Source organism: Penicillium angulare, assembly GCF_028827245.1.
Source record: "Penicillium angulare strain IBT 27051 chromosome Unknown utg000012l_segment0_segment0, whole genome shotgun sequence".
NCBI classification, from domain to species: domain Eukaryota; kingdom Fungi; phylum Ascomycota; class Eurotiomycetes; order Eurotiales; family Aspergillaceae; genus Penicillium; species Penicillium angulare.
The window spans coordinates 1,085,022-1,112,538 of record NW_026623171.1 but is presented as its reverse complement, the minus strand read 5'-3'; the positions used below and the strand labels follow the sequence as shown (position 1 = coordinate 1,112,538).

The following is a 27,517-nucleotide window of genomic DNA, read 5'->3' as shown; positions in this document are numbered from 1 at the left end:
ATCAATCAAAGCGAAACATACAACATTGAAGTGTGTCCACTGTGTGTCATGCCATGTCCCATGGATCACTCTAGGGCTCAACCTCGGATAGTTTGATTGCGGATTGAACTCTCTCCACCAATTCCAATTCAGCTAAAGAACAACATACAAAACAAGAACCCAAAACTACCTCAAGACTGAGGGAACTCTCTTTCTCCCCAACCTCAGATGATATCTCGTCCTCGCAATGAGTCAAAGCAGTTGACAGGTGGAGAGGACAATCCCCGGGAAACCGTCCACGTCCATTAGACCATGATGATGATCAGTTAATGGATCCTGCACCAACTAGTGGCTTGATTTACTCCACTCAAGGTTTTTTTTTTCTTTTTTGGGCCCTTCCTCTGCTCGCATGAGCTGTTAGATTGCCAATCCTTTGGCGCTCAAGGTTTGCGACCGTGACAAAAGTCGCATATACCTCTTTGAAATAAAAGGCTGCAGGTTCCGCATGTTGCACATCGGGAAATCACTTGCTTGTTGGAGGTACCAGTACCACACCGACTACTGACTTCATAGAGAGAGTTTACTTTGACTTTTACCTAGAAAGAAAAAAAAAAGGAACTAATGAGAACCTCGGCGGTAACAGCTTCACCGCATGTTGGGTTCCCAGTGGAGACCATGATGGCCCAAAAGCTGACTTTGTTATTGGGCGTCAATGGTCACTAGTAAAGAGTTATGGCCATCTGATGGTGTGCCGCTTGACTAGATTGGAGTCTAGCACGACTTGATCACTGTGCCAACTGTTGTAATAGCCCCACTATGACTTTTTTTTTTTTTTTTTTTATACAGTATTATCGTTATTATTGATGCATGTGTTGTTGTACAGTTGGGCATCGGGTCAAGATTTTTTTTCTTTTTTAATTGGCCTAAGCTTCTTCCCTGTACTTTCGTCTTCTCTTTCCTCTCTTCTTCCCCTCCCCCAATCTCTAATATACTCCATTGTGCTCTTCCCCTCCATTATCCTTCATCGTGCTCTGTGAGCTGTGTTGTGGACTGTACAGCTAATTGCTTTGATCCTGCGTTATCCTGCTTTTGCTGGTCAAATTGCGAACAAAAAAAAAATACTTTGTCCATAATTCCCTCTCACCTCCCATATTTCACGACCGTCACGATCTAACGACCTAAAACCATGGCGACCGCTGCAATCCATAATGGTAAGTCTGACAGGATGGCAAGGAGACCCCCCTGCTTGAAAACAGAGAGCTAATAAATCACTATAGTCTCAGACGAGACCCTCCCCAAGGATCCCGTGTCCATAACGACCAACCCAATCGTGGATGCCACACCCGAATCTACCGAAGCGGATACTGGTCCTTCTGAGAAATCCAAGAAGAAGAAGAACAAGAAGAAGAACAAAAAGAAGAACAAGTCTGTTTCGGAACCAGCCGCCGGTACAGAGGAGGCTACTCTCGGTGATGACCAGGAAAAGGAACCAGTCGAAGAGGAATCTGCTCCTACCGCAGTGACAGAAGAGGCTCCCGCAACATCTGAGGCTGAGAAACCGGCCGAAGAATCTGTTCCCGAGCCCGCTGAAGAATCCAAACCCGTCGAGCCTGCATCTGAGCCAGTCACCGAGACCGCTTCTGAAGAGCCTGTTGCTGAGAGTACCCCGGCAACTAATGGTGACTCTCACGAAGCTCCAGCTGAAACCGAACCCGAAATCGAAGCACCAGCTCCTGTGTCCGTCGAAGAAACCAAGGTAGCAGAAGATACCCAGGATGTGGCCAACGCCGAAACTACCGTCGAGCCCACTCCCACCGAATCTGTTGACGAGACTCCAGCTGCTGCCCCAGAAGCTCAACCTACCGAGGAACCCGAGACTACAGTGACTGAGAAGACTGAGGAGACAGCTCCAGAACCCGCTAAGGACGAGCCTGTCGAGGAATCTAAGGCTGTCGACCCCACACCTGAACCGGTTACTGAAGAAGTTTCTGAGGATACGACTACTGAGACTGCCGCCGAGACTACAGCGGAGCCCGTGGAAACTGTCGCCGAAGTCCCAGCTACCGAAACCGTTGAGGAAACTGCCAAGACTGAAGACGCCCCTAAGGTGGAAGAGAACGCCGAAGCTGTTTCTACTACAGAGACACCCGCCGAGGAATCTACCCCTCAGCCAGCTGTCGAAGAGTCAAAGACCGAAGAGACTGTTCCTGAGCCAACCAAGGAGGAAGCCGCTCCTGAATTCACCACCGAAAGCGTTGCTGAGCATGTTTCTGAACCTGCCAAGATCACCGAGGCAGCACCCGCCGTCGAAGCCGCTGAAGAAGTCGCCAAACCCGAGGAAATTACACCTGAGGTTGCATCGGAAGATTCTACCGTCGAAGCTACCAAAGAGGAAGCGGCAAAGGACGCCCCTGTTGAGCATGAGTCTTCAACTGAAATCGCATCTGAGCCCGTCGAGGCGGCTGTGGCTGAAGAGCCTACCGCCGAGAAGGCCGCGGAGGTTGTTCAAGACGCCCCTCAAGAGGAACCAGCTACCAGTGAGATTTCTGAGACTGTCGTGACTGAGAAGCCCGTAGAGGAAGTCACTGCTCCTGAGACTGTATCCGAGCCCGTTGTCGAAGCCCCAGCTACCCCTGCAGCTGAGGAGAAGACGGAGGAGGAGAAGGTTGAGGAGACCGAGCCTGTTGTTTCTGAGGAGCCCGTTGCTGAGAAGGCCGTCGAAACCGAGACTGTTCCCGAGGAACCTGTCAAGGAAGAGACTCCCGTTGAACAGCCTGCCTCTGAAGAATCTCCCGCCGATGTCCCAGCTACTGAGCAGCCTGCCGTTGAAGAGGTTACCACCACCGACAAGCCCGATTTCGTTGAGGAGCAAGTCAAGGAAGAACCTGTTGTTGAGCAGGCCGCTGTTGAGGATGCCCCTAAGGAGGAAGCTGTTGCTGAGCCCGTCGCTGAGCCCGTCGCTGAGCCCGTCGCTGAGCCCGTCGCTGAGCCCGTCGCTGAGCCCGTCGCTGAGCCCGTCGCTGAGCCCGTCGCTGAGCCCGTTGCCGAAGTGGTCAAGGAGGCTGAGAAGCCCGAAACCGAGGAGCCCGCTCAAGTCGAGTCTAAGGAGGAGGTTACACCCGAAAATGAGATCTCCGCTGAAGCTGTGACTGAGGATAAGGCTGCCGAGGAGGTTTCTGACGCTCCTGTTACCGAAGCTACTGAGCCTGTCGCTGCACCTGCTGTTGAGGAGAAGCCAGTTGAAGAACAACCAGTCGTGGAGTCTACTGAAGAGACTACTCCAGAGCCTGTCGTGGAAACACCCGCCGAGGTTGAGCACAAGGAAATTGTTGAAGAGGCCCCTGTTGCTCTTGCTGAGACCACCACTGAAGAGGCTCAGCCTGAGGCTACCCCGGAGCCAGCTGTTGTGGAAACTCAGCCTGAGACAGAGGTTACTGAGCCTGTTTCCGAAGAAACCCCTGTCCCGGTCGCTGAAGCTCAGGTTGAAGAACCTACTGTTTCTGCTGTTCCTGAGGCTGCTGTCCTCGCAGAGGCCCCGGCTGTCATCGAGGCTACATCTGTCCCCGAAGAGACCAAGACTGAAGAGCTTCCTGCTGCTACATCCGCTGTTGTGGAAACTCAGCCCGAGACAGAGGTTACTGCGCCTGTTTCCGAAGAAACCCCTGTCCCGGTCGCTGAAGCTCAGGTTGAAGAACCTACTGTTTCTGCTGCTACCGAGGTTCCTGAGGCTGCTGTCCTTGCAGAGGCCCCGGCTGTCATCGAGGCTACATCTGTCCCCGAAGAGACTAAGACTGAAGAGCTTCCTGCTGCTACTCCCACTGTTGTGGATGAGCCTATTGAGAAGGCTGCTCCTGTTGAAGAGCCAGTTGCAGAGCCAGTTGCAGAGCCAGTCGCCGAGGTGACTACCGCTGAAGAGCCTGTCACCGAGGCTCCTGCTGCTGAAGAATCAACCATCCACGAGCCTGTGGCTGAGGCTGTTAAGCCTGATGAGTCTGCTGTTGAAGAAGCTACTCGGGAGGTTGAGCCGATTGCTACGGAAGCTACTGAGTCTAAGCCTGAAGAGCCAACTGAGGTTAAGGAGGAATTCAAGGAGGACGTCGCTACCCCTGAAGCTGTTGTAGAGGATTCAACCCCTGCAGTCGTTGCTGATGTGGAGCCTTCTACCGAGGCTGCTGTTCCCGAGACTCCTGCTGCCGAAGCTGCTCCTATTGCTGAGGAGACTCCTGTAGTCGAAGCAGTTCCTGTTGAGGAGACTCGTGCCGTTGAGGAGACTCCTATCGCCGAATCGGCTGCTGTTGAAGAGGCTTCTGTCCCTGAAGCAGCTCCTGTCGTTGAGGAGACACCAGCTGTTGAGACTCCTGTTGCCGAAGCTGCCCCTGTTGTCGAAGCTGCCCCTGTTGTTGAGACACCTGTTGTCGAAGCTGTCCCTGCTGTCGAAGCTGCTGCTGAGGATACTCCCGCCGCCGAGAAAGCTCCTACCGTCGAGGAAGCTCCTACCGTCGAGGAAGCTCCTACCGTCGAGGAAGCTCCTACCGTCGAGGAAGCTCCTACCGTCGAGGAAGCTCCTACCGTCGAGGAAGCTCCTACCGTCGAGGAAGCTCCTACCGTCGAGGAAGCTCCTACCGTCGAGGAAGCTCCTATCGTTGAAAAGGCTGTTGTTGCCGATGAGACCCCTGTTGTCGAAGAGACCCCAGCCGTCGAAGAGAACCCAGCCGTCGAAGAGACCCCAGCCGTCGAAGAGACCCCAGCCGTCGAAGAGACCCCAGCCGTCGAAGAGACCCCAGCCGTCGAAGAGACCCCAGCCGTCGAAGAGACCCCAGCCGTCGAAGAGACCCCAGCCGTCGAAGAGACCCCAGCCGTCGAAGAGACCCCCGCTGTTGAGGCTCCCGTCGCTGAGGAGACACCCGCTGCTGAGACTCCTGTTGTCGAGAAGGCTCTTGTTGGCGAAGAGGCCCCTGTTGTTGAAGAGGCTCCTGTTGCTGAGGCTCATGTCGCTCCCGTCGTCGAAGAGACTCCTGTTGTTGAAGCTCCTGTTGCCGAAGAAGTCCCTGTTGCGGAGACTACCGAGGCTGAAGCTGAACCTGTTACGCAAGAAATTAGCCGTCCACACTCCGCAGAAAGCGATGTGTATGGCGCGCTGCTTACTGGCCTACGTCCACAGACGGCTTGGACACCAAGCCCTGCTGGTCAGGAAGAGTCTGTTGCCGAGGAAGAGACTGTGACGAAGGATGTACCTGCATCGGATGAGGCAGTAGCAAATGAGGCTGAGCATGCCTCTCATGATGAGCCCGCTGAAGAGTCTAAGCAAGAAAGTGTTTTGACCCCAGAAGCCATCACTGCCGGAGTTGCTGCCGCTGGCCTCGCTACTGGTGTTGCTGCTGTCGCTGCCACACACGAATCCGAAAATAAGACCGAAGATAATACTAAGAGCGAGACTCCTGCTGAAGTGCAGCCTGAAGACCGTAAGCCTTTGCTGTCGATTCCCGCGAATAACGCATCTGTGCCGTCCTTCGAAGCTGATCCGGATCTTGCAGCGCTCGCTGGCGATCGTGAAGCCCTTCTCCGCAAACTCAACTTGCCCTCTACCGACCAGCTGACCGCCGCTGTAACTGCCCAATCTGCTGCCACCGATGACAACAAAGCTCAGACAGCTCCTGAGGCTCAACCCGCCTCCGAGTCGAGCAAGAAGCCCACTGCCGCCCCGGGTAGCACCCTGGAAATCCCCTCCGGTACTGCACCAACAAATGGAGATGAAGATGCTCGCCCACCGAGCCAGAGCCGGTCAGTGACTGCTCTTTCTATGAATAATGCACCTGACAATTGGCTCAAGGTACTCTTGCGCACGGTCTTCAAAAGCATTGGACGGATCATCCGTCCTTGGTCCTGGGGCAAGAAATAGATTCTTGTCCTTCTGGTTTAATAGCTTTTCTCCAAAGAAGACCGTGCGAAAGAGTTCCATCATTTCTATTGCCCTTGATGCTGTAACCCGGGGAAATTCCTCGGGTTTATACATAATAAATCACACGCGTCGTAATCGCAATACTGACACTGTTATCTCAGGTCCCTTTTATGGATTGCCTTTGCTGCAGTGCCTTTCGTTGCGGTTGTTTGGCGCTCGTTCTTCGTCTCCCAGTGAGATGCCCCTGTGGATTTTCTCGCAGCTCAACTCAATGACACCAAATCAATACGACGAGAAAGAAAAAAACAAAAACAAAAAAAAGTTGACAGATTGTTATCTACACCCTTGATTCCCCTGTATTTGATACCTGCGACTTGTTATTTTTTACGATTTTCCTATCCTCTCGGCTTGTGTTTATCTTGATATCATCTCCTCTTCTGGGTTTGATTTTCTGCGTTTTCTTGTTTCTTTTTGTTTCTTAATGATTTTCCTTTGTCGTCTCACGTTGGTATGCTTGGCTTCTCACTCGATAGATGGCTTTCGAGGTGTGGCCTGGTTATCTCCAGGATGTATGTAATGACGCCTATGATCTTATCTCAATAACTTTCCGGATAATTGTGTTTCCACCTGAGTAAAGAATTTCTTCTGAAGCCGTGTAGAGTCCAAACGAAAAGCACTGGGTCATAAGAGTATCAAAGAGCAGTAATACAAGGTACAGTGCAAAGAACATGCAGCTGAGTACTTGTTTGCAATCCGCAATCATTATGTAGGGAGGGAGGCACGCACAGGGAGAACGGATAAAAATTATACTGGAAAACAAGAACTCAAGCACTACCGGAGTGTTTCTCTTGATACATGAATCACACATTTACTACCTTAAATTCCTCAAAATCAATCTCCCCCATCCTAACATTTCTTCCAATTCAATGATTCAGCACTCGGGTCCATCGCAAACCCCTCAAAGATCTTCATCGCCTTCACAGGCTTCGTCTCCTCCTCAAACAATGGTCCTCCACTTGGAACATAACATATTTTATCCGTAAGATAAGACCTTAGCTTCTGAAACGAATATTCAAAAGACCAGTGCATCTTCCCCAGCTTTCCCACATCTTCCATAACCCGATACGCAAGATGATTGATCTCCCTATCAAGCTTCACATATTGCACATAATTGAGTCCTCCCTGTCGTCGTTGACCCAGCTTGTGCCGGTGCACGGTAGCTAATTCCCGAATTCCAAGAATTCGATCCAGTATGAAGCTATTTTCGGTAAAGATTTCGTCTAGAAGGGACCAGAGACGCGGAGACGGCACTTTGATATCCGGGTATGCGATTCGTCCTCCCGGACCATCTTGACCTGATAAGATCAAACTGGTTTGACTGATTATATTAGTGTGGACTGAGCAGATATGTTCGAATACTTGATCTTTGGTGGGACTTTGAAGATTTTGCAAGAGGGTAATGGTTGTGTTGAGCCATTTCGAGAACTCGTCGGTCTGGAGCATGATAACCCATAACTGTCGACATAGAAGGAGGAAAGAAGTCGGGTAGTCGTGTGATGAATGTTTCCTTTTTCTGCCTCGGTTCAATTGAGTTGGAAGAATCTCGCTTGGGTCTGGAAATTCCGTTTCCAACCCTGATCCCAATCCTGATCCTGAATGCGATTCCAATTCAACTTCTGCATATAAACCGCTCGATTTGTGTTTCTGAATCGCCTCTGTATCAACTATGTCACCGAAATCGGCAGCAAAGCACATATCCTCCATCAGCGAAGAACTCTTCTGCTTCTTTTTTGAGGGAGGCCAAGATCTTTTGGCGAATTCTTCGAACTTAGCTCGCAATTTTTGGTTTGTTGCGTAGGATCGCTGCAAAGTTGCCCGGGGATATAGCGGGATAGGTTCTGTTGGCGGAAAATATGGATATGACGGTCCTTGAGATTGGAAGTGCATGCCAAATTGCGGCGTAAACGGGGTAAGCGTTACAGGAGGTCGCAAATCCTTTGGACAGTTTCCTGGTACGAAGATTGGTGGTCCCATGCTTGATTGTGCCGGAACCCAATACCCATTCCCTAGGGCAGGATGCGCTTTCACGGAGACAGACAGCGGAGGTGTTATGTATTGTATTGCCGTGGGATATTGGGGTCGTTGTGGTGGTGTCATAGCATACTGCGCTTGCATAGTTGATGATGTCGGTACCGGAGGGCTGGAGTGGATGGAGGTTTGCGCTTGGTGAGAGTACGGGGCTTGCATGGAGGGAGAAGCTCGAAGGTTAGACCATGGTGTCCGTAATGGGCTTGAACTGGTAAATCTAGTATCAGAGGATGGACCAGCCACCCCTGAAAACTGGAAGTGTTCATCGGTGTTAAATGCATTGAAGCTCGAACTGGGTGATGGCTCAGACATGATGTCTGGTTGACACGTATCACAACGCTGATTTTCAAAAAGAAACGGTTTGAAATACTTAGCTGTAGAGAGTGTCTTTGAGCAAAGGACCGGCCGTGCTCCACGCAAATAAGGATGATGTTGAGCAGAAAGATCGTAAGGAGTGGAATCTAGCACAGAGCCAGCTGTGCCTCGTGGGAAATGAAGATTTCTAGGCTCGCAAGTGACGTAGTCAAATATGTGATCTCGAAGACATTGAAGAGAAGGTAAGAAAACAAGGATAGAGAAAAACATATAAAACCCAAGGACAGCCAAGTTGCTCATCGATACCAATGGCCTCAATAGGCAAGGTGATGCTGAAGGCCGCCTGTTGCGACAGTGGGGTTTTATGCAGCCTGTTCAGTTCATGTTGTCCATGCTCTAGGTTGAAAGAGTTTGAAGTTGAATCAATTAAGGACAATTGATTTTCTCGTAACTTTCAATAAGTGCACAACAATACTTGCGGGGTGGCAAACGAATACTAGTAGGCAGCTCATTGAGAGTACGGGAATGATAGCAAGAGTGAATGAGACGGCAAACATTTCATACCTCACACATTAGGCAAAAACATCCAACTACATCTATAAGACTATAGATTCTTTCAGTATTATATAAGTAACCGCCTCGCATTAGATTTCATAATAATGCGAGGATTAAAAAAACGGACATACACAGTTCTAACCCTTCACAATCAAATCAACAAACCCGCATCCCCAGCCTATAGCTGTAACTCCCAAAGCTCTCCAGTCAACTTGATTCCAAACGAATCATGATCCTCCGACTCAACATGTACAAATCCTTCACCAGCATAGATATGCCTCGCAGAAACCAAAGAACTCTGAGTCCACAACCCAATCCGTGAATAACCCACTTCTCTCGCAAACTGGATACACTGACGCACCAATGCACGACCTAAGCCAAGCCCACGCGCAGTGGGCTCTACTAATGAGAGACGGGTTTTTGCGACATCTTCCTTTGAAGCGTCCTTGACTAGCATTATGGATCCGAGGAATTCTCCATATCTCTCCGCAATCCAGCAACGTTCAACTTGCGGATCGTAGTTTTTGATGAAGTCTGATGCGACACCGGCGACAAGGGCCTCGAAACGCTCGTCCCAGTCGTATTCTTTGTTGTAGAGGACTCCGTGTCGGTGGATTATCCAGCCTATATCGCCGGGGCGGTGGTTTCGGAGAGTGTATGGGGTTGAGATCTGTGCACTTCCCATGTTGGATATTGGTGGTGGGGTTTTGGCAGATTCGGGGGTTTAGGATTTTGTGGATATTGCGGTTTTTTCTCTCCGCGTTTCTTATATCGTGGGTTATTCATGTAGTAAGTATGAACTGACTTCTTGTCAGAATTAGAATGTGGAATCTTCTAGGCTTCCCACTGTCATCCATAGGGCGTCAACGGGTAAGATCTAGATTCTCTCCAATCAGCAAATCAACGAATCCGACTTTTCGTTGCAAATTTAGTAGAAAATAAACTTTAAAATTAACTCCACAATAACAACAATGCTACGCTACCTATCTATAATTTCTCAGTATAATGGCTATGTAGATTTGTTCCCTCCCAATTGTCCCACCAGTTCCTCCGCCCAACGATCAGAGCCGAGATAGCCCATGCACAGAACAATGTCACCATCTGTAGCTATCTTTGATATCAAACTCGGTAACTGAGCTGAATCAGGCATGGAAATAGTATCTTGACGCCCATTGTTCTGCAGACACTCAACCAGCATTTCTCGAGCTTCAGCAGCCGACAACGAATCACCTCCCTCACCCTGTCCAATAATAATATGATGCGCCCCTTCAAAGGCAATAGGATATTCTTTAAGCCACCCTTTCACAATCCCAGGTCGTCCGCTTGGCTGATTAACTGCGATAATCTTTTGCGTACAGATCTGCTTGGCCATTTGGATTGTCGCTTGGATTTCAGCTGGATGGGCGCTGTGATCGTCGATAACCTTGATTCCGTTCGCTGTACCAACGTGCTGGAATCGATGAGCCACACCAGGAAATGAACTCAGTGATTGGTTCATGTTTCCTATTCCAATTCCCAGTTCGGTGGCGATTACAATCGCTGCGAGGGAATTCCGAACATTTTGTAATCCAAGAGCCTTCACTGAGACAGGTCCAAATACTATCTTCCGAGACTTGCTTTCTGGATCTGGCATCGAGACGGTATAGGTACATTCATCGGGTAAATACTTGATCTCCTCTGCGCGGAAGTCTGCATCGTCTGAAACGCCGTAGGTGAGAATAGGCCGATCTCGGATCAATGGTAGAATTTGACGAACACCAGGGTCGTCAATACACATAATCCCCAGTCCGTAGAATGGAACATTGCGCACAAACTGCGTGAATGCCATTCTGGTATTCATTTCATTCTTCCAGTAGATGATATGGTCGCTATCAATATTGGTGACGACCGTGATCAGATGCGGCAGACACGAAAAGGATCCATCGCTCTCATCTGATTCAGCGACTACCCAATCTCCCGATCCAAGATGTGCATTTGACCCGTAAAGGTTCATGGTCGCACCTGTAATCACTGTAGGACCCAGTCCACCGGCTTCCAGTACCCCGCCAATCATGCTAGTCGTGGTGCTTTTCCCATGGCTACCAGCAACAGCAATCGATTTCTTATTCCGCATCAACTCCGCTAACATCTCAGCACGATGTATCACCGGAATACCTTTCTCCCTTGCAGCTTCAACTTCAATGTTATCTGTAGGTCGGAATTTAACTTTCAGAGCTGCAGCTGAGGCGACGACTAGCTTCGCAGACTCCACGTATGAGGTATCATGGCCCAGGAATACTTTCACGCCTGCAGCTTCTAGTCTCGCGGTGTTTTCGCTCTTTTTAGCATCGCTTCCTTGTACGGTATAGCCCATCTGATGAAGGATCAGGGCAAGTGCAGATACGCCATGGCCACCAATTCCGACAAAATGGATCAGACCTATTGATGGAGGGAACGAGAGCATGGAGGATGGCGCCGCGTGCAATAAAGACTGTCTAATTTTGGAAAATTCCATCTTTTCTGATATTCTTTGTGGAATGGCGGTTTTGGGGGTATGACGTTGCGTGAAGAAAGAGTAAATGAGTTGGGGGCTGTTTCTCTAGATGTACGCCGATCACTCTCGACCCCCGCACTTCAGCTGACAAGTACATCTTGTCTCCAATATTTTTGACAAGGCTGCAACTCATTTGAAGAAAGGGTATTAGATCTTGAGATTAGTGTGATATATCAATTTTATTAATATTTTTTCACCATCTATCTGATAATGTTTACTTCTGGCGTTAATAACAATCCAAGTTGAGCTTGTACATCTCGCATGATCAACTCCGCCAACCAAACAATCTCACGACCTTCTGCCCGACCAAGATTCACAAGAACTAGTGCATGACGACTCGATACTCCGACATTATCAAACTGTCTTCCTTTCCATCCACATTTCTCAATCAACCACGCCGCAGGTATCACATATGTCCCGTCAGGATTGCGATAAAAGGGTGTATTCGCATCAACACTCTCGATACTCCTGCGAATCGAGTCATCGCAGACCACATTCTTGAAGAAACTTCCTGCATTTCCAATACTTTTGGGATCAGGTATTTTTCGTTTGCGCAATAAACATATCGCCTCACTGACTGATCGAATTGTCGGTGTAGAGATACCCAGTTCCAATAAAACATCTCGAATCAAACCATAGCCAGTATTTACGCTGTAGAATCGCGCTTTGACTACCCTGATTGTGACAGCACATATCATTACACTTTTCAGCGTGTCCTTGAAGATGCTCCCTCGATACTTGGGTTCGCATTCATCCTTCGGCATCGTTCGAGCTTGCCCAGTATCAAGATCAAATACCTCGACCGCTACCAGGACATCGCTGAGCTCTGCACCATAAGCACCGATATTTTGAACAGGTGCTGCACCAACTGTGCCAGGTATCAAGGAAAGATTTTCAATTCCTCCAAGGTCATTTTGGACACAATAATCCACCAGAGAGACCCATTCAACGCCTCCGCCAACACGGAGCGTTACGTGTTGATCATCCTCTGATTGGATCTTGATACCTTGTATCTCATTCTTCAAAACAATGCCGTCATATTGGGCATTCGCGAATAGAATGTTGCTTCCGCCGCCAAGAATTAAGGATCGCTTGTTATGGAATTGGGTCGAATTCACAAGCTCGTAAAGATTGCTGATGTTTTGCACGCGAACAAGCCATCGCGCGGTAGATGGGACGTTGAACGTGTTATATGGCTGGACATCCACGTTCTTTTCCCATGAAATGCCCGACATTTCTTTGGTGGTTTGATAAAGCAAAAATCAAATCAAATAAAAAAGCAGACTGAATAGATCGCGTGAGTCGCTTGCTCGCTGTTCAGCTTGGATGTGGCCGTGGTGGATAATGATCGACACTAAGCAATCCCTTCTGGGACGCTTTGTTTGTCGATCGATCGGATCCCTCATCTCACCTGGTGGTAGTCTATCTCGGAATTGCCCCTGTAGTCTTGGTCAAAGTCGCGTCGGTAAAAGGTAAAAATTTCTTCATCGTGATATATCGGTTCAGTTTATAATAACATGATAGAAGGTTACACTCGAAGCAAACAATGCTGTTTTAATGCATTTACTTCCCCCGTATTAGGAAATAAAGCTTAGACAGGTCTAAGACGCGCAAACGCCCTTGTTTCAATATTTTGTTTTGGAAAAGAATCGATATCCTTGTCAGCAAGTTATATCTCCAAACCCCAAATCCTGCACCATGACTGTGGATACGGCATCAGACCATATCGCTATCAATGGTGGTCGCGACGTTACTGGAGACATCCACATCTCAGGTTCGAAGAATGCAGGACTAGCGCTCATGGCGGCGACACTGCTCGCGTCTGGGACAACCACGATTGAAGGGATTCCACCTGTATCAGATGTCAACAACATGAGTCGAATCCTCCAGTGTCTTGGCGCGAATGTATCCCATGTTGACGAAACTCTGAACATCGACACAACGCGAGCAAAAAGCCATCCTATACCCGAAGAGCTAGGTGGCCGTTTACGAGCATCGATTCTCATTCTCGGACCTCTTGTTGCGCGCTTTGGATACGCCAAGTTAAGCCTTCCGGGTGGCTGCACGATAGGAAAACGCCCAGTTGAGGAACACATACGGGGCATCGAAAAGCTGGGTGCTTCTGTCAATGTGAAGGATGGGTATATCGAAGCACATGCTTCAACTCTTCGCGGGGCGTCGGTGCATTTGCAAACTCCCTCGGTGACGGGGACAATGAGCGTGTTGATGGCGGGATGTTTGGCGCATGGCGTGACGCGTATACAAAATGCTGCGCTTGAACCAGAGGTCGCTGACTTGGTCAATTTTCTTATCAGTCTCGGGGCAGATATCTCTGGTGTGGGAACTGATCAGCTCACTGTTGTCGGTCGAGGTGCAATGCTGTCTCCGGGCCAATATAAGGTTATGGAAGATAGAATCGAAGCAGGGACATTTTTAATTCTGGGGGCAATGTGTGGGAATACCCTGACGGTTCATCGGTGCAAAGCAGAGTATCACATGGTCCTCATCAAACAACTTCGAGCTGTTGGGGCTCTTGTTGATATTTCCGTCAACTCGATTGTTGTTCGTAAAGCTGAGAGACCATTTCCTGTTGATATTGAAACGGGACCATATCCCGCTTTTCCGACGGACTTGCAGCCGCAGTTTATGGTGCTTCTTTCATTGGCGAGTGGACAGAGCCATGTCGTGGAAACTATTTTCGAGGAAAGATTTGGTCATTGTTCAGGGCTTAAGGCAATGGGTGCCGGTGTCCAGATAAACGGCCAAACGGCTGTGGTGTCTGGTGTTGAAAAACTGTCTGCTGCATTAGTATCTGGCTCTGATCTGCGAGCTGCTGCTAGTCTGATTCTTGCGGCTATTGCTGCTAATGGCGTCTCTGTTGTTAGCGGGATGAAATATGTTAAAAGAGGATATTATGATCTAGAAACTAAGTTAGAACAGATCGGAGTGCAACTGTATCGATTGCCAGCAATTGAAAAACAGCAGGTGCCAACCCAAAAACAACTGTGAACATAACATGTTGTTTCACTTTCATAATTTGGCTTGAGTGGCAATTGTACATAAAAAGGAGGGCAAGAGAAGAAAACCCTTTCCCTATTCTAATATTCCCCGCTGTCACTTATCTCGGAATTGCATGGAGTACAGTGTACAGCCCACATCATCAGGGCATGCAGGGCGGTCATTGGCTCACAACAAGACATTTATAATTGATTTTGACATTGGCAAAGCATACTCAAAATAGCATTTCAAGCACGCTATGCCCGTTGAGTCTTAAAGAGTGGATCAAATCGAGGGGAATGAGATCTGGGGAAAGCTGTTCAGTGTGTGTGTGGCACTACTACAACCGAACTAGTCTATTGCTTATATGGAGAGACAATTCTCCATTGTGGCTTTAAGAGTAGGGCACGGGAGCTGCCCGAGGCACCGATGGATCCATTTTAGGTCTTGCAAGCGCCATTAACAAACCAAATACCAGACACCGAGGGCCAGAAGCTTAAGAGGCCTTGTTGGCCATGCATCCAATCAACGGCGTCCAGCTATCAGAAATTCAAGATTTAATAAACATCCTTCTATTTTGCTGTCATAATACCAACCACGCCGTATAGTCTGTCCAGTACTAACGTCTTTATCAAGTTAGATGGCACACTGTAGGTAGCATGAAATGTCTTCATCGGGAAGCAGCCGATGTCTATCTACTGTAGTCCTGGAGCACCTCCAAACCTTGAGCTTGGTTTCCAAAGAAACAGACGCCATGTTCCAAGGAGTTGTCCCGGGCCAGGAAACTTACCACGATACCCTGAATCAATGCCGTTCTGCCGTTGAACTGTCTCGTGAATTTCAACAAGACAGCGTACCTGACAACAACGCTGATACAACCGTCCCCTGTACTCCGTACTGTATCGCGAGGACTGGGGCGTCTGGCCTGGTACAGATCCACCGCCCCATCAAGTGGATGCCGTCGTCACCCACTTCCTGTTGAGAAAGGGAGTGAGGGATCCGACTTTCGGAGCTGGATCGTTGCTGGGGTGAGAGCACCATTCTGGCCATGCATCTCTACTGATAGGAAATGGCCCAAGTGATCAGTCCTGTACGAACGCACTTCAGGAGTCAGACGTGATCTATCATGCCCCTCTGTGAGACTGCTATGTATCTTTATGGACATGCAAGCCATATCATCAATGAATTGCCAGCTGGCCTCTCCGATGCCAAGGAATGCCATCCCCATGACCTCACGGCGGGTCATCCATGATAGGAGGTATCATTGATTGACGAGTCGAGTCGTGGTATGGTATTATATACGGTATTACATGTACCCTAGAATACCCGATATCCACTCTTCCGAATCTCACCCCCTATTACGAGCAAAAAAGGATACACTCCGTAAAGCTACATGGTTTCTCTAGATGGGTAGGCAATTGAACTTGAAGCTATTTCCAAGACACCATAAACCCAGAGCATTGTGCTCAGAATAATCCGTAGCAATGATTTTTTGTTTGTTGTCATCTCCAGCAGCATAGTCCAGCTGCAAGGGCTCAATCAAACTAACACCCGGAATGACCCTGGATCGAGCTTATGTGGGTCCCGCCAAGCTCAGCGCCTGCGATCAGCCGAGCTGCAGCCAGTTCGGTTTTTTTTTCCCACGGAGTTTAAGCAGAGCCTCCGGAGCCCCTAGGGTCTCTTTATATATGTCGAGGGGAAAGGAGTAGAGGGATTCCGGGTGGTCATAAGAGAGCTCATTGTGACTTTTGGGGAACGCTTTTCATCATGGGGCAGTTTGTAACCTGGCGGTTCCCTTATTGGAGCGAACCGGGTGGGTGACTGGTTTTGCGTGTATGATAATCGGGTCCTGGCGGGTCGGTGGAAATTCATTCTCTGGTGGAGGCCGAGGGAAGCGACACCAAACAACTCGTATTTTTTCTTATTTCATTTTTACCGGTTTATTTTATTTTTTTATTTTTCTTCTGGGAATTTATGTGGAATTTATTTTATTTTATTTTCCATTTTTTGGTTCCCAAGAAGAGCGGCCATCCGACATATAAAAGCCTTCTAGATCCCTGCCGAAAATGACCAAAAGTTCCCGCTGGATGGTTTGCCGGGCTGCCGCATCCAGTGCAGGGATTAGTGACAACTAAATAATCATAAAATAATAAAAATTACCACCACCCCCTATATGAACAAAAAAAAATATCGGGCGCCGGATCCGGTTTCCCAAAATTACGTGTTCCCTAAAGAGACCACTCGGTGTGTGGATTTCCGAGGAAAGGGAGAGTGGAAAGAATCCACATAGTGGCCCTCCTAGATAGACCGGTTGGCCCAGTGAATCCGTAGTTGGTGGACCTGGAATCCGACTCGGCCCGATTTGGGCAGACGGGAATTAATCCAGAAACACCAACCTTGGGTTTGCAGGACCCGATTACATTATAATTGGCTGACTGTGAAGTGGAACCAGTGGATTTATGACCCACTTATTTGGAACAGCCTCGATGATCCACACTACATACAGGGAGAGTGAGTCTGTAAAAAAACATTGAAATTTATGAGCTCCATATCTGGGAATTCCCCAGCTCATCAAGACCCCCTTTTCTTCGCCCATACTGCGTACCTATACACATTATGTACCTAGATATAGTAGAGATTCAGATACATCTGAAACCAATTGGCTAGCTGAATATCAAACTAAGTAGGGGGAAGGGAATCTATCTACTATCATATGCATGTCCAAGAAAATAATTTCCCAGCAACCTGATCCACTTTTAGACGCCTGTATTCGAATCCCAGCTTCCCGAACGAACCCGACAGGAAATATACACCGATTTACCATGTTCCCAGCTGTGTTGTATGGTAAGAAATTGAAAAACCAATGCGAGACACTGACCACCCCCAGCATTCCTCATACACAGGGGATTTGCGAATGAAAATACACTCCCGGCGTCCCGCACAGAGTAGGGCTTTTTTCTCAAGCGCGCACTAGCCTCAACTAGGAGGCGGCCGGGCGAAAATTTGGCCGTAGAGTATTTATGTCCTGGGCAGACCTTCTTCCGTAGTTTCCCAGCTTTTTCCTCCCTGAAAAGTTCCCAATCCCCCCATAAACCAAAAAACCCAATCCCTCCTCTCTTTTCCTCCCTTCCCGGAAAACCACAACCATCATCACAATGGCCTCCCGTGTCTTCACTCAGCGCCTGGCTACCGCCATGGCCCAGTCCTCCAAGGTCGCTCGCCCTGCTGCCCGCGTCAACCTGAACGCTGCCACCAAGCGTACCTTCACCCAGAAGGCCCCTGCCACCACCTTCTCGGCCCCCAAGCGCGTCGCCTCGCCCACTCTCCTCCAGGCCAACGCCCGCAGCGCTTTCCAGAACGCCGCCCGCCGTCAGTACTCCTCTGAGGTCGCCTCCGCCATGGTCGAGGTCTCCAAGAACATTGGTATGGGTTCCGCCGCCATCGGTCTCGGTGGTGCCGGTATCGGTATCGGTCTCGTCTTCGCCGCTCTCCTGATGAGTGTTTCCCGCAACCCTGCTCTCCGTGGCCAGCTCTTCTCTTACGCCATTCTGGGTTTCGCTTTCGTCGAGGCCATGGGTCTTTTCGACCTGATGGTTGCCATGATGTGCAAGTACGTCTAAGCGTTTGATCGAAGGGCTTGAGGAACGAAGAGAAGAAAAGAATTATATTATAAAGAAAAAATCCTCCTGAAAGAATTTCCTTTGTTTTGTTCTTTTTTTTCTTTTCTGTCCGCCGGGGAGGGTATTTGGTCGTGATGTATTACCATGTACTACTTTTCAGCGTCATCTACAACACCTATTTCTTTCTGTACATATAGAGTCTATATGGCCCACCCATCCCAATTTTCCAACGAGCCAAACCAAAACTCTGTGTGTTGAGTCCTCCGGCCGTATCAAATCTTGTCTTCATTAATATTGGATTCTGGCAATCCCTCTCTCTCCATCTCATCATTCTGGGCCGTTTTGGCTCAAATTAGCCTTCTTAAATCTGTGTATGATCTAGTTTATTTTAAGCTATCAATTACTCCAGCTTTCCCCAAGCTTTTCATCGGCTTGTCATCGGGAGCACTGGATGTAGACCCCCTTTCTCCAAGATTGATGTCTCCGTTGTCCCGAGCGTGCTACGACATCGTACCTCGCCCAGTTCTCAACGCACATTACGAATTTATGGACAATGCCTTGTCAATACCTTCTATGGATCAGATTTCATTGTTCTAGCTACTCTTTAAGCTCTTTTTCGATGTGTTGGGGTCTTCCTTGAGCTTTGAGGTCTCCCCGGCATCCCCAACGTGAAAACTCGCAGCTTCCAGACCTCGGGAAATGCAATTCCGCTTTGGGCCGGCTGAGTCATCTCCTAGTGACATCAACGATCCTGCACATGCATTCGATAGTTCATGTAACAACATCAAAAATTATTTAAATTACAAGCAATCAAGATAGCAAAATCACTGTGCAGTTACCTGTGAATCATCAATCCAAATGATAGCTCTCTACGTGTATCGATCTCTAAGGCAGTGTTCTGCGCTCTTTAAAAGTTCCCGGTTGGGTAGTGTCATGTAGAACTTATATATCCCCATTGCGGCCCGGGATGAAGCAAAATTTGAACTTCCACTCCAGGGCTCAAGTCAGCAAGTAGTACTACCCCAAACAGTTTTAAACAATCATTTGAGATCGTTATAATAGGCAATAGTATCATTAAATATGCTGATCTGAAATCTTTGCACCAAATCATTGATACATAGTTGACATGGTATCATTCCCATATGTAGTCTTGCTATGCATACCAGTACTCGGCCAGGGTACTGAGCTGCATCGTAGTAAGGATATATATATATATATCATTACTGAATGCTTCTGTGTATCTTCGAATGCTATAGAACATTGTATTTTTGTGTTTAATTGTATTAATTGCCAACATAACTTAGTCTACAACACATAAATTCAAAGGTCCCAAGAAAGATAGCAAGGCAAGTTCCACTAGGTAGATTAATGTGATACAGTTAGCATCTAGTCTGTTCAAAAAGAACATTGGTTCTACAAGGACAAGCCCTTTGATTATTTCTACAAGAAGGGAGTAGATACTACCAGTGAGCCCAGCGTACCATGTATATGCACCGGTGACAGCTACCTCAATGAAAATCAAATATTTGGAAATAATTAAAAAGTGAAAAAAGATAATATGTTATCTGCAAGTCCAAAATCGACTCCAGCCATGCCACAAAACTCGCTTGCTGAAACGCAGAGAAAGGTATCAAGCACTGGGAAACAGGAGGTTCTCTCAAAGTATCAAACGCGAGAGCAGAATAAATAAATCCAAGAAGTGGCGACGAGCAAAATGCCAAATGACAGTAAGAAAAAAGCAGGGAACCAAAGATCCAAACCCGCCAAGACCATCATGATACTGACAATCTAGAAGATCTCCAAATCTTCAAATTCCACAACCAGCCCATCACTCGTTCCAGACGAGGACGTACTATCCATCGACACCCCATGCATAGTATCCCACATTGTCTGGCCGCGCCCAATACTCGTCGGTCGACTAGCATAAACACCCACATGCACAAACTTATCTTCCACCCCATAAAAGAACCATGTTACCTCCCGCAACTTCTTCCATGTCGTTCCAACAGCACCAGGTGACAATGAATAAGGCGACCCCGAAGGCACCTGATACCAAATCCAAAGTGCATGGCCAATGCGCTCCAGCTTAATGCGGAGTGAATTCACCACAGGGCCTTGAGGAGATTGCACAAGTGGCGATAGACACCAATCTGCACCATCTGCTGTCGCACTAACGGAAGATGCATTGACTGCCCCTGATGAAAATTCCATGCCTGCTTTTACCCATTTGCAGGGTGGACGCGAGGCGTTGAGGCGGCGCGCGGCTAGGGCCGGGGGATCGGAGAATGACTGGGGCGCAGCACCTGCGAAAATGACCAGACCTCCTTGGTCCCATTCCATTTCCCAGTCTGCGCTGACTGTCACTTCGGCTACGACGAATGGATGGCGGAGTGAGGTGAAGACGATGGGTGCGGTGGATGTATCGCCGTTGGGTGGTTTGCGCCATAGATCTGTGTTTGGGCCGGCTGGTAGTGTGAAGTATTCCATGCATTGTGGGAGGGCGAATGTTGGAGGAAGGTTTAAGGTTGTGAATGATGAGGCATCTGGAGGCATTTTTGACGATGTTGTCTTTGCTGCTTTGCTTCTTGAATCGATTCTCTAATAACTTGACTTTGGCCACCTTTTATCACTTTGGATTGGTAATTGATCGAAGGTGGAGTAGTTGCAAGTTATAGAATAGCACAGAGGATGGATAGGGGTTGTCCCTTTGAAAATCAATGGAGTTGCGTTTGGGGGGAGATTTCCAGCTTCTGGCGTTTGATGTCTGTGCCAGCAGTTCAAGTAGGTGGAATCGTAGAGACACAAGGGGCAAGGATTGAGTTACGGCATTTGTTTCAAGGTATAAGTTGAAATTGACCAGGTCAAAGAGCTAGGCACCAGTATAATGAAGCGGAAAATGCGGTACTTGACGAAGAGATTGTTGGGATATGATGCAGTTGAGATGTACGGATGATGCGGATGCCGAATGCGGATTGTGTCGAATAGATCGAGGCGTATGCCACCGTGAAAAGGAAAAAAAAAAAATGTAAAGGGTCGAGTGAAACACTTTAAAAAAAATCCCGACACTGGATTACGAGAGAATTGATTATTGATTATATCGTGACTAGAAACTATTTATATGGAATTTTTGGCGCACCTCCCCTGGATCACCATCTCAGGGGATCAGGAGACAAAGGTCCGCTAAGACTCCATCATCACCTAATACACTGGGGACAACCAGACGACTGGAATCCCCAAGAGCCCAAGAGAATGGAAAGCCCCTCTCCAGATGCTGCACAAATTGCCCCCAGAAGCGAGCTTGTTCGCTCTGGCGACAGATGGCTGTGGGCCAGTTTGTAAGTGGCGGGTCATCATGCATATTAGAGGATCAATCACAGTTATGCCGGAGCAAACCGATGAAGTAAAGAAGCGAGAGAAAAGTAAAAATCAAAGACCCAAGACCCATAAACCAAGAATAAAACAAGGGTGGAGAGGGAATTGAACGACCCATGAAGACGACAACAGGCAGCTGAGGGAAACAACTCGGTGGATTAATTCCTTTTTACTGAACCACTCGTGCAACCTTTGTTCGTTCGCCACGGGTGGCCCACACGATTAGACTTTCGGATCTATTGCAAGGCGATCGCCTGGGAGTGTTAGTACGAACATGTTTCGGTGCGACTAGTGCCTGAGCTCCATAGGAGAGCTGAGAGGCAGCTTTTGTAGGATCTTCCTGGTCGCGTCTGACAGCTTGGGGAACGGGAACGGGAACCACATTTCAGCTGCAGGTGGTTTCTGGTGGCGGTGGACGCGACTCAGCCACAGTTTGTCTCTCCGCAGTCTGCACGGGGCTGAAGAAGGCAATCTCGCGACAGACAGGGAGGTTGGTCGAGGTCGGACTTGCCGAGGTGCTTTGGGTGGGCGGTTGGATAAAAGGGCGATCGTCCCTTCGATCTTGATCCTCAACAAGGAAGGGGGGGATGACACGAGGATGAGATCTGTGGGTCTAATTATACTTCGTCTCCGAGGCCTTTGAACCTTTTGCTGCTACTTTGATCTCTACCATTTATTGGTGGTGTTGTTGGCAGACCCTGCACGCCACAAGGCCCCAAGAGACCTTTTAATTTCCCGATGTTTGTCTAATCCAAGAGAATTTTATTAGCGCAGCAGCACACTTGCTTGGAAGCTTGGAAGTTTTTCTTTTTTTTTTTTTTTCTCCTCCCTCTCATGCCATTGTATTATTTTTTTATCAGTACCAGAAAAAGTTGTGCATTTTGATTAACATGAAAACATACTAATCGAGACACTACACGAAAGATGAGAGCTGACAGACGAACAACAATAAACTACCGAAAATCACGAGAATCACGAGAATTCGCGAATCACACTAGTATGCTAGCCTGGGGCGAAAAAAGGAGGCGCTCACTAGAGCACTCATGCCAAGCCATCCCGTATCCTCAAATGCCCTACTAAGCACCTTTAACCAATGAAGAGTCAGTAAAAGCCGCCTCAGGGTCGTATTTGGGGCCCAAACGGGGCTTAAGAGCCTCTTGGTCTCAAATATTGTACCCTGAAAGTACCGAAGCAAGTCGTCCTTTAAAAAGGCCTAATGACAGCCAAAACCCACCGGAAAACTTTGCGTATTTTCAGTGCTTACTATCCGTCGCCTACAAAAACACCTATTGAATGGTCTTGTTTCTCTGTTAGATACGTACATGCTGATCTCGGGAGCATAAACAATATTCGACGCCAAAATGGGTATCATCCCCAGATACTACTACAACTACTACGACAACCCCAACCCCTGGAATGAGGAAGTCCTCGTATCATACGAGCAAATTATCTATCAAAAGACTTTTTTTGTCGAGGTCGCGTTTGACTGCTTGATCTTGTTGGCTCTATTTTCTTTTGCCATTTGGGCATGCACCATTCGAAATGGATCAGGCCCACAGCGGGCCACGATTGTCGTATTGGTGATGTTTTTAATGTATGCATGCTACATACTCATCGATACATATGGAGCTACAAAGCTAACAATATGATCCAGTTCACAATCTCTTCAAGTGATTGCTGATATCCTCTACCTCGCAATTGTGTGGGTGAAGCAATCATATGTCATCGCCTATATTCTAAATTACGTCTTCGGCCTGGCCAGTTACTCTTTGCTATTCGCGGTCTTCTATATGATCATACATAGATCACTGGATCGTCTCACCGACTCGGGCAAGCCCGATACAGCTGTGAAAGTTGTTCATTGGGTTATTGTCGGAATTGTCACGGCTGTTTCCATTGCTGATTTTGGTCTATATACCGCTGTCACAGTTAAGCAAGTCGAATCTGACCTTACTTACGAGCTCGTGAAATCTCAGAGAAATTTGTATGCTGCTCGCTGCATCATATACTTTATTGTGTCTTTTGAGATACTGGCTTGGTCAATCTTTGTCGCTGTGAAAGCTAGGACTAGTCAATTTGTCTCCAAGGTAGGCGGACAACAATGTTTGTGCTATTATATGGATGTACAATAGATTGCTAATGAGTCTCTGTTATAGACACCAGTTCACTGGATCGTTGCTAGCAGTCTTTGCTGGTTCGGCTACAATATAATGTATGCCATTGTTGCGATCCGCTATCAACTGAATTACTCGGTTTACAGAATTGTTCCGTCATACCTGGGAATCATCGAGGTTGTGTTCCAATTTGTCTTTATTGTCGGAATCTTCACCGGTATTTTGCTCAGTATTATGAACTGGCATAAGTTTGGTGGTGGAGAAGTATATGGCCCAGCGCCCGTGCAGTATCCCTACAACGCTACGCAGGGAGCCTACCAACACCCACAACAAGGCTACCAACATCAGAGCTACCAGCAACCCCAGGGCTATGTACAGCAGCAGCAGACTTATTAGACTCAACCTATGCCTCGGAAGGACAGGGATATAAGAGCCACAAAAGGGGAAAAAAAAAGATTTCTATTTAATTAATAATTTGGAAGCAACCTGGAGTCCTCGGTGGTACTTTTCAGCACATGATATCCAACACGAGATTCCTGATTACCCTAAGGAAATGCTGGATCATGTTAAGCTGTTTGGTTTGGGATGGTGATACCTTAATATGCCCTTTTTATATGCATTATCTATTCATTAATCTACATGTGTTTATGATTCAAAAATTCCAATTAATCTCTATTAATTTCCGCCGAATGTCAAATTAGTCACAGGGGCGTAGATACAGCATCTGTGAAGCCAAACCCAAGCAATTAACTCCTTATTCAAGAGCTGTCGTGCTGTTTGGGGCAATATACAAGTCCAAAGTGCGGGGGCTGGTCTTTGTTTTCTAGTTTTCAGATGCGCGGGTCTCTACCATGGCATGGCTAAGAGCGTCTTGCGATCTGAATCCAATTGAAGGGGTTTAATTTAAATGAGTTCGATTGACAGTACAAGGAAATAAGTCTAGTTATACATGGCATGCGCAATAAAAATATATGCAGTGCGTTATTAATAACGCTTTATGCCAGAAACAGGTCACTGGTTTCTGGTCCAACATCCAACTTTGCTCTCCGCTCTTTTCACAGACCGCATCAACCAAATATATGGTCCTGCTCACTCAAATCACTAGGCAAGTCGAGCATGATTGACTTCGTTCCAACACCGAAGACGTTTTTTAGCGATCAGCCAGCATATTCTTGATATAGCTGTAGTATTGCTGGGTCACAAATTGTGGGATTTCCTCCTTTGAGAGCCACTTGAAATCCTTCAGCTTCTCCACACTGGCGGACAGATCAGCCTGTCCGGCCATGATACGGGACTTCATGAAGAATGTCTTCTCGCCATGTGATACGGTTCCAGTGGCCTTGTCAGCGTGGGGTTTGCGGTTGTTGTAGACATGGTGACCGGCGGGGTGGAAGCCGACCATCCAGGTGTTCATGTTAACACCTGCAGTCTGCGAAAGAGTGCGCTCGGCAGCCTAAATGGAAAGAAAAAATCAGTTAATTCCGCTTCACTTGAGGGCGCGTACTAGATGCATGCAGCTGCTAGAACTTACCTCGCGGAGAGTCTCCTCTGTTTGGATTGGCGTGCTGGGGAGTTTCCAGTATCCATCCTTCGACTGAACTAGCAAATACAAAGTCCTGGGTAACAGACGATTCAGACTCTTGTAGTCACCCTTCTTATCAGCCTCCGTCACCCGTGGGTGTGGTCGTGGGATCTCCTCCTTCTTGCTGGTATCCTGCGAAGTCGCATTGGCAGTCGATTCCGCATCAAGTACCAATTGCTCAACCTGGTATTCAGGGTCTGACTCCTTGGCTCCTAGGAGCAACTCGTCGTTCCATGCATCCTGAGCGTACGCGTTGTACTTTCCAATGTCACGTGCGGGAGTCTGACGAGCCTGAATCTTCTTCTTCCAGTCTTCGTCCAGCGGCGTACCACGCTTAAAATAGAAGTATTTGGTGAAAGGAAGAGCCAGACGCTCGTTCAATCGCTTCTGATAGAAGAAGTATGCTTTTTCGAAGGGCTCGAGGTCACGGGTGATCTGGGGAGGGCGGGAAAGAACCACACCGGCGTTGATAGTGTAGACGGGGCTCACGACCGGGAATGCGGAAGAGGGAGGGGTTGTTGATGCCGTTGTCGATCCGCTTGTAGCAGCGGAAGCGTAATTGCGACGGCCTATTGTTTCTTGACAGCTTCGGCATACGCCAAAGTCGAGTCTTGATGGCCCTGAGAATTGGTCAGTATGGGTTTGTTGCAATCTGAGCTATTGGCGAGAGTCATACGCAGCAGCGATACAGCGCGTCGAGCGCCATTGGTTCCAGTCGCCATCACCACGGAGTAGATGAGGTCGGCAATGAGAATCTATAGTCCCCTAGGTTAATCGAGCTGATCCCGTCTATGTTGAGACTCCGAGAAAAGTTCCCCCGGTCACGTTTGCGCTATACCAAGATAGGACTAGCGTTTCTCTGGCCCACTCCTTAAATTTCGAATCGAAATCACAATTGCTTCTTCTTCTCTTCAAGCACCCATTACCTTATCGTCACTGTGTCTAGTTTTTCCCACGACCAGTCGATCATTCAGCGGTGCTTAGAACGATTTTCGCGGCTGATTCGCTAGCGGTACCTTCTTAAATTTCCCCAAGGTGTACTGTTAGATAGATGCGGCGAACACTTCGACACTGCCATTATTCAAATGCTATTTATTGATTTGCTAAATTCGAGAACTGAAAAATAAAATCCGATAGAATGAAAACGATGAGAAAATTTCCCTACTCAATTTGCCCCTCTTCTTCCAGGGCTGTCTTAGGTAGACCAGCTGCCCTTCCCATCTCCCAACGGAACAGCTCAACCGAAGTCAGGAATCCCGCCCATGTGAACCACTCGCTCCGTCGTACCAAATACTCGCAACTTGTTCCCGTAAACCTGCCAGAACTCGCTGCCCAGACGAGGCACCAACTCTCCCTTGCGGACCTTACTGGCGATCTCAGCACATCCCGTCTCGACCAGAGGGTGGACTCGGTGTCGGTATGTCGGTGGACTCGCGTCATCGCTGAGGTCGATCAAATCGTCAGGGTCTGATTCGGCAGCAACCATCTCTTCTTCCATTTGCCGTGCAACCTGCTTCACGACCGGTACCTCTTCTGTAACGGCAATCTCAAGGAACTCTAATCTTGCTCTTTCGGAGTACTCGATTTTGCCTTTCTGAAGCTGAGTGGAAAGCTTTATGAATGCAATCGCTGCCATCATGCTATCGTAGCCAGCTTCATGAGCACTTTTGCGATAAATGTACTTCGAATGCATTGGATCGACTTCTAAAAAAAAGACATATTAGCAAGTTCGTGGCCAAGGACCAGCATTATCAGGACACTCGAAGAACATACTTATGGTAGGTGTCGATATCATTGCTAACTTCCGGTTAATCTCTTCCAGAGAAGAAAGAGGGTTGATAGAACCGGCCTCGTAGGTTGCGAGATATTTCGTGTCAACCACAATTGGGAACAAGCTGTGCATGACAGTCTGAAACTCCTCTACGGTGTTTGGCAGGGGGCCGAGGAAACCCCGGTAGAAGAAGACCAAATCCATGAAGCAATTGTGTCCTACCAAGATTGGGCGATTCTCCTTCAGACGGGACCTTATTCTGTTCGCGAGATCTGCCAATGTGAATGATATGTCTTCATGAAATCCCATCAGAGGATTGAAGGTCTTGTCTCCAATATCCGTGAGGTCTCCTCCGACTAGCGCTTCGATAATCCATCGACATCCCACGTGCTTTCGAATCCGCTCTTTCATCACTTTGGCTTTCCCGTCATTGTCTCTCCTTTCGCGCTCTGGGTCGGCGAATTGAATCTGGATGAAACTGGATTTGCTTTTCGATTTGAGCGCTGGATATTCTGCAGTGACAAGCTGGTGCACCAGCAGTTTCTCCATATTGCTCAGAGTCGTTGGGAGCAATGAGTCTCGGGACCGAACAAATCCTCTCACACGAGATGATGGCGGGATGTTAAGGTAATCAATTCGCTTTTTCTATTGACATATTAGACCGAAAACTGTGTACATTTGATGGAAAGAAA

General features: G+C 48.0%; 11 protein-coding genes across 11 annotated transcripts; 4 read left to right on the top strand and 7 right to left on the bottom strand.

Annotated features, from left to right (window-relative positions):
• Positions 1-1,165: 1,165 nt before the first annotated feature.
• N7478_013068 (PT repeat family protein) lies at positions 1,166-5,878 on the top strand (the record flags this gene model as incomplete). Its single annotated transcript, XM_056929278.1, has 2 exons — positions 1,166-1,190; positions 1,257-5,878. 2 exons carry the CDS (start codon positions 1,166-1,168, stop codon positions 5,876-5,878), a joined length of 4,647 nt encoding a protein of 1,548 aa, XP_056772640.1.
• A 906-nt stretch (positions 5,879-6,784) lies between these two features.
• N7478_013067 (uncharacterized protein) lies at positions 6,785-8,278 on the bottom strand (the record flags this gene model as incomplete). Its single annotated transcript, XM_056929277.1, has 1 exon — positions 6,785-8,278. The coding sequence occupies one exon, from the start codon at positions 8,276-8,278 to the stop codon at positions 6,785-6,787; it is 1,494 nt and encodes a 497-aa protein (XP_056772639.1).
• A 736-nt stretch (positions 8,279-9,014) lies between these two features.
• On the bottom strand, positions 9,015-9,521 carry N7478_013066 (GNAT family N-acetyltransferase; the record flags this gene model as incomplete). Its single annotated transcript, XM_056929276.1, has 1 exon — positions 9,015-9,521. One exon carries the CDS (start codon positions 9,519-9,521, stop codon positions 9,015-9,017), a length of 507 nt encoding a protein of 168 aa, XP_056772638.1.
• A 324-nt stretch (positions 9,522-9,845) lies between these two features.
• Positions 9,846-11,279, bottom strand: N7478_013065 (UDP-N-acetylmuramate--L-alanine ligase; the record flags this gene model as incomplete). The annotated part of the gene is made up of 1 exon (XM_056929275.1): positions 9,846-11,279. The coding sequence occupies one exon, from the start codon at positions 11,277-11,279 to the stop codon at positions 9,846-9,848; it is 1,434 nt and encodes a 477-aa protein (XP_056772637.1).
• A 290-nt stretch (positions 11,280-11,569) lies between these two features.
• N7478_013064 (putative UDP-N-acetylmuramate dehydrogenase) lies at positions 11,570-12,604 on the bottom strand (the record flags this gene model as incomplete). Its single annotated transcript, XM_056929274.1, has 1 exon — positions 11,570-12,604. The coding sequence occupies one exon, from the start codon at positions 12,602-12,604 to the stop codon at positions 11,570-11,572; it is 1,035 nt and encodes a 344-aa protein (XP_056772636.1).
• A 463-nt stretch (positions 12,605-13,067) lies between these two features.
• On the top strand, positions 13,068-14,378 carry udpA (UDP-N-acetylglucosamine 1-carboxyvinyltransferase family protein; the record flags this gene model as incomplete). Its single annotated transcript, XM_056929273.1, has 1 exon — positions 13,068-14,378. The coding sequence occupies one exon, from the start codon at positions 13,068-13,070 to the stop codon at positions 14,376-14,378; it is 1,311 nt and encodes a 436-aa protein (XP_056772635.1).
• A 3,143-nt stretch (positions 14,379-17,521) lies between these two features.
• On the top strand, positions 17,522-17,986 carry N7478_013062 (ATP synthase subunit C family protein; the record flags this gene model as incomplete). The annotated part of the gene is made up of 1 exon (XM_056929272.1): positions 17,522-17,986. The coding sequence occupies one exon, from the start codon at positions 17,522-17,524 to the stop codon at positions 17,984-17,986; it is 465 nt and encodes a 154-aa protein (XP_056772634.1).
• A 1,788-nt stretch (positions 17,987-19,774) lies between these two features.
• Positions 19,775-20,539, bottom strand: N7478_013061 (uncharacterized protein; the record flags this gene model as incomplete). Its single annotated transcript, XM_056929271.1, has 1 exon — positions 19,775-20,539. One exon carries the CDS (start codon positions 20,537-20,539, stop codon positions 19,775-19,777), a length of 765 nt encoding a protein of 254 aa, XP_056772633.1.
• Positions 20,540-22,719: 2,180 nt separating this feature from the next.
• Positions 22,720-23,868, top strand: N7478_013060 (uncharacterized protein; the record flags this gene model as incomplete). The annotated part of the gene is made up of 3 exons (XM_056929270.1): positions 22,720-22,952; positions 23,013-23,445; positions 23,515-23,868. 3 exons carry the CDS (start codon positions 22,720-22,722, stop codon positions 23,866-23,868), a joined length of 1,020 nt encoding a protein of 339 aa, XP_056772632.1.
• A 754-nt stretch (positions 23,869-24,622) lies between these two features.
• N7478_013059 (mitochondrial 54S ribosomal protein mL46) lies at positions 24,623-25,776 on the bottom strand (the record flags this gene model as incomplete). Its single annotated transcript, XM_056929269.1, has 3 exons — positions 24,623-24,925; positions 25,004-25,592; positions 25,652-25,776. The coding sequence occupies 3 exons, from the start codon at positions 25,774-25,776 to the stop codon at positions 24,623-24,625; spliced, it is 1,017 nt and encodes a 338-aa protein (XP_056772631.1).
• A 515-nt stretch (positions 25,777-26,291) lies between these two features.
• On the bottom strand, positions 26,292-27,374 carry N7478_013058 (CAF1 family ribonuclease; the record flags this gene model as incomplete). Its single annotated transcript, XM_056929268.1, has 2 exons — positions 26,292-26,758; positions 26,828-27,374. 2 exons carry the CDS (start codon positions 27,372-27,374, stop codon positions 26,292-26,294), a joined length of 1,014 nt encoding a protein of 337 aa, XP_056772630.1.
• Between the last annotated feature and the right edge of the window lie 143 nt (positions 27,375-27,517).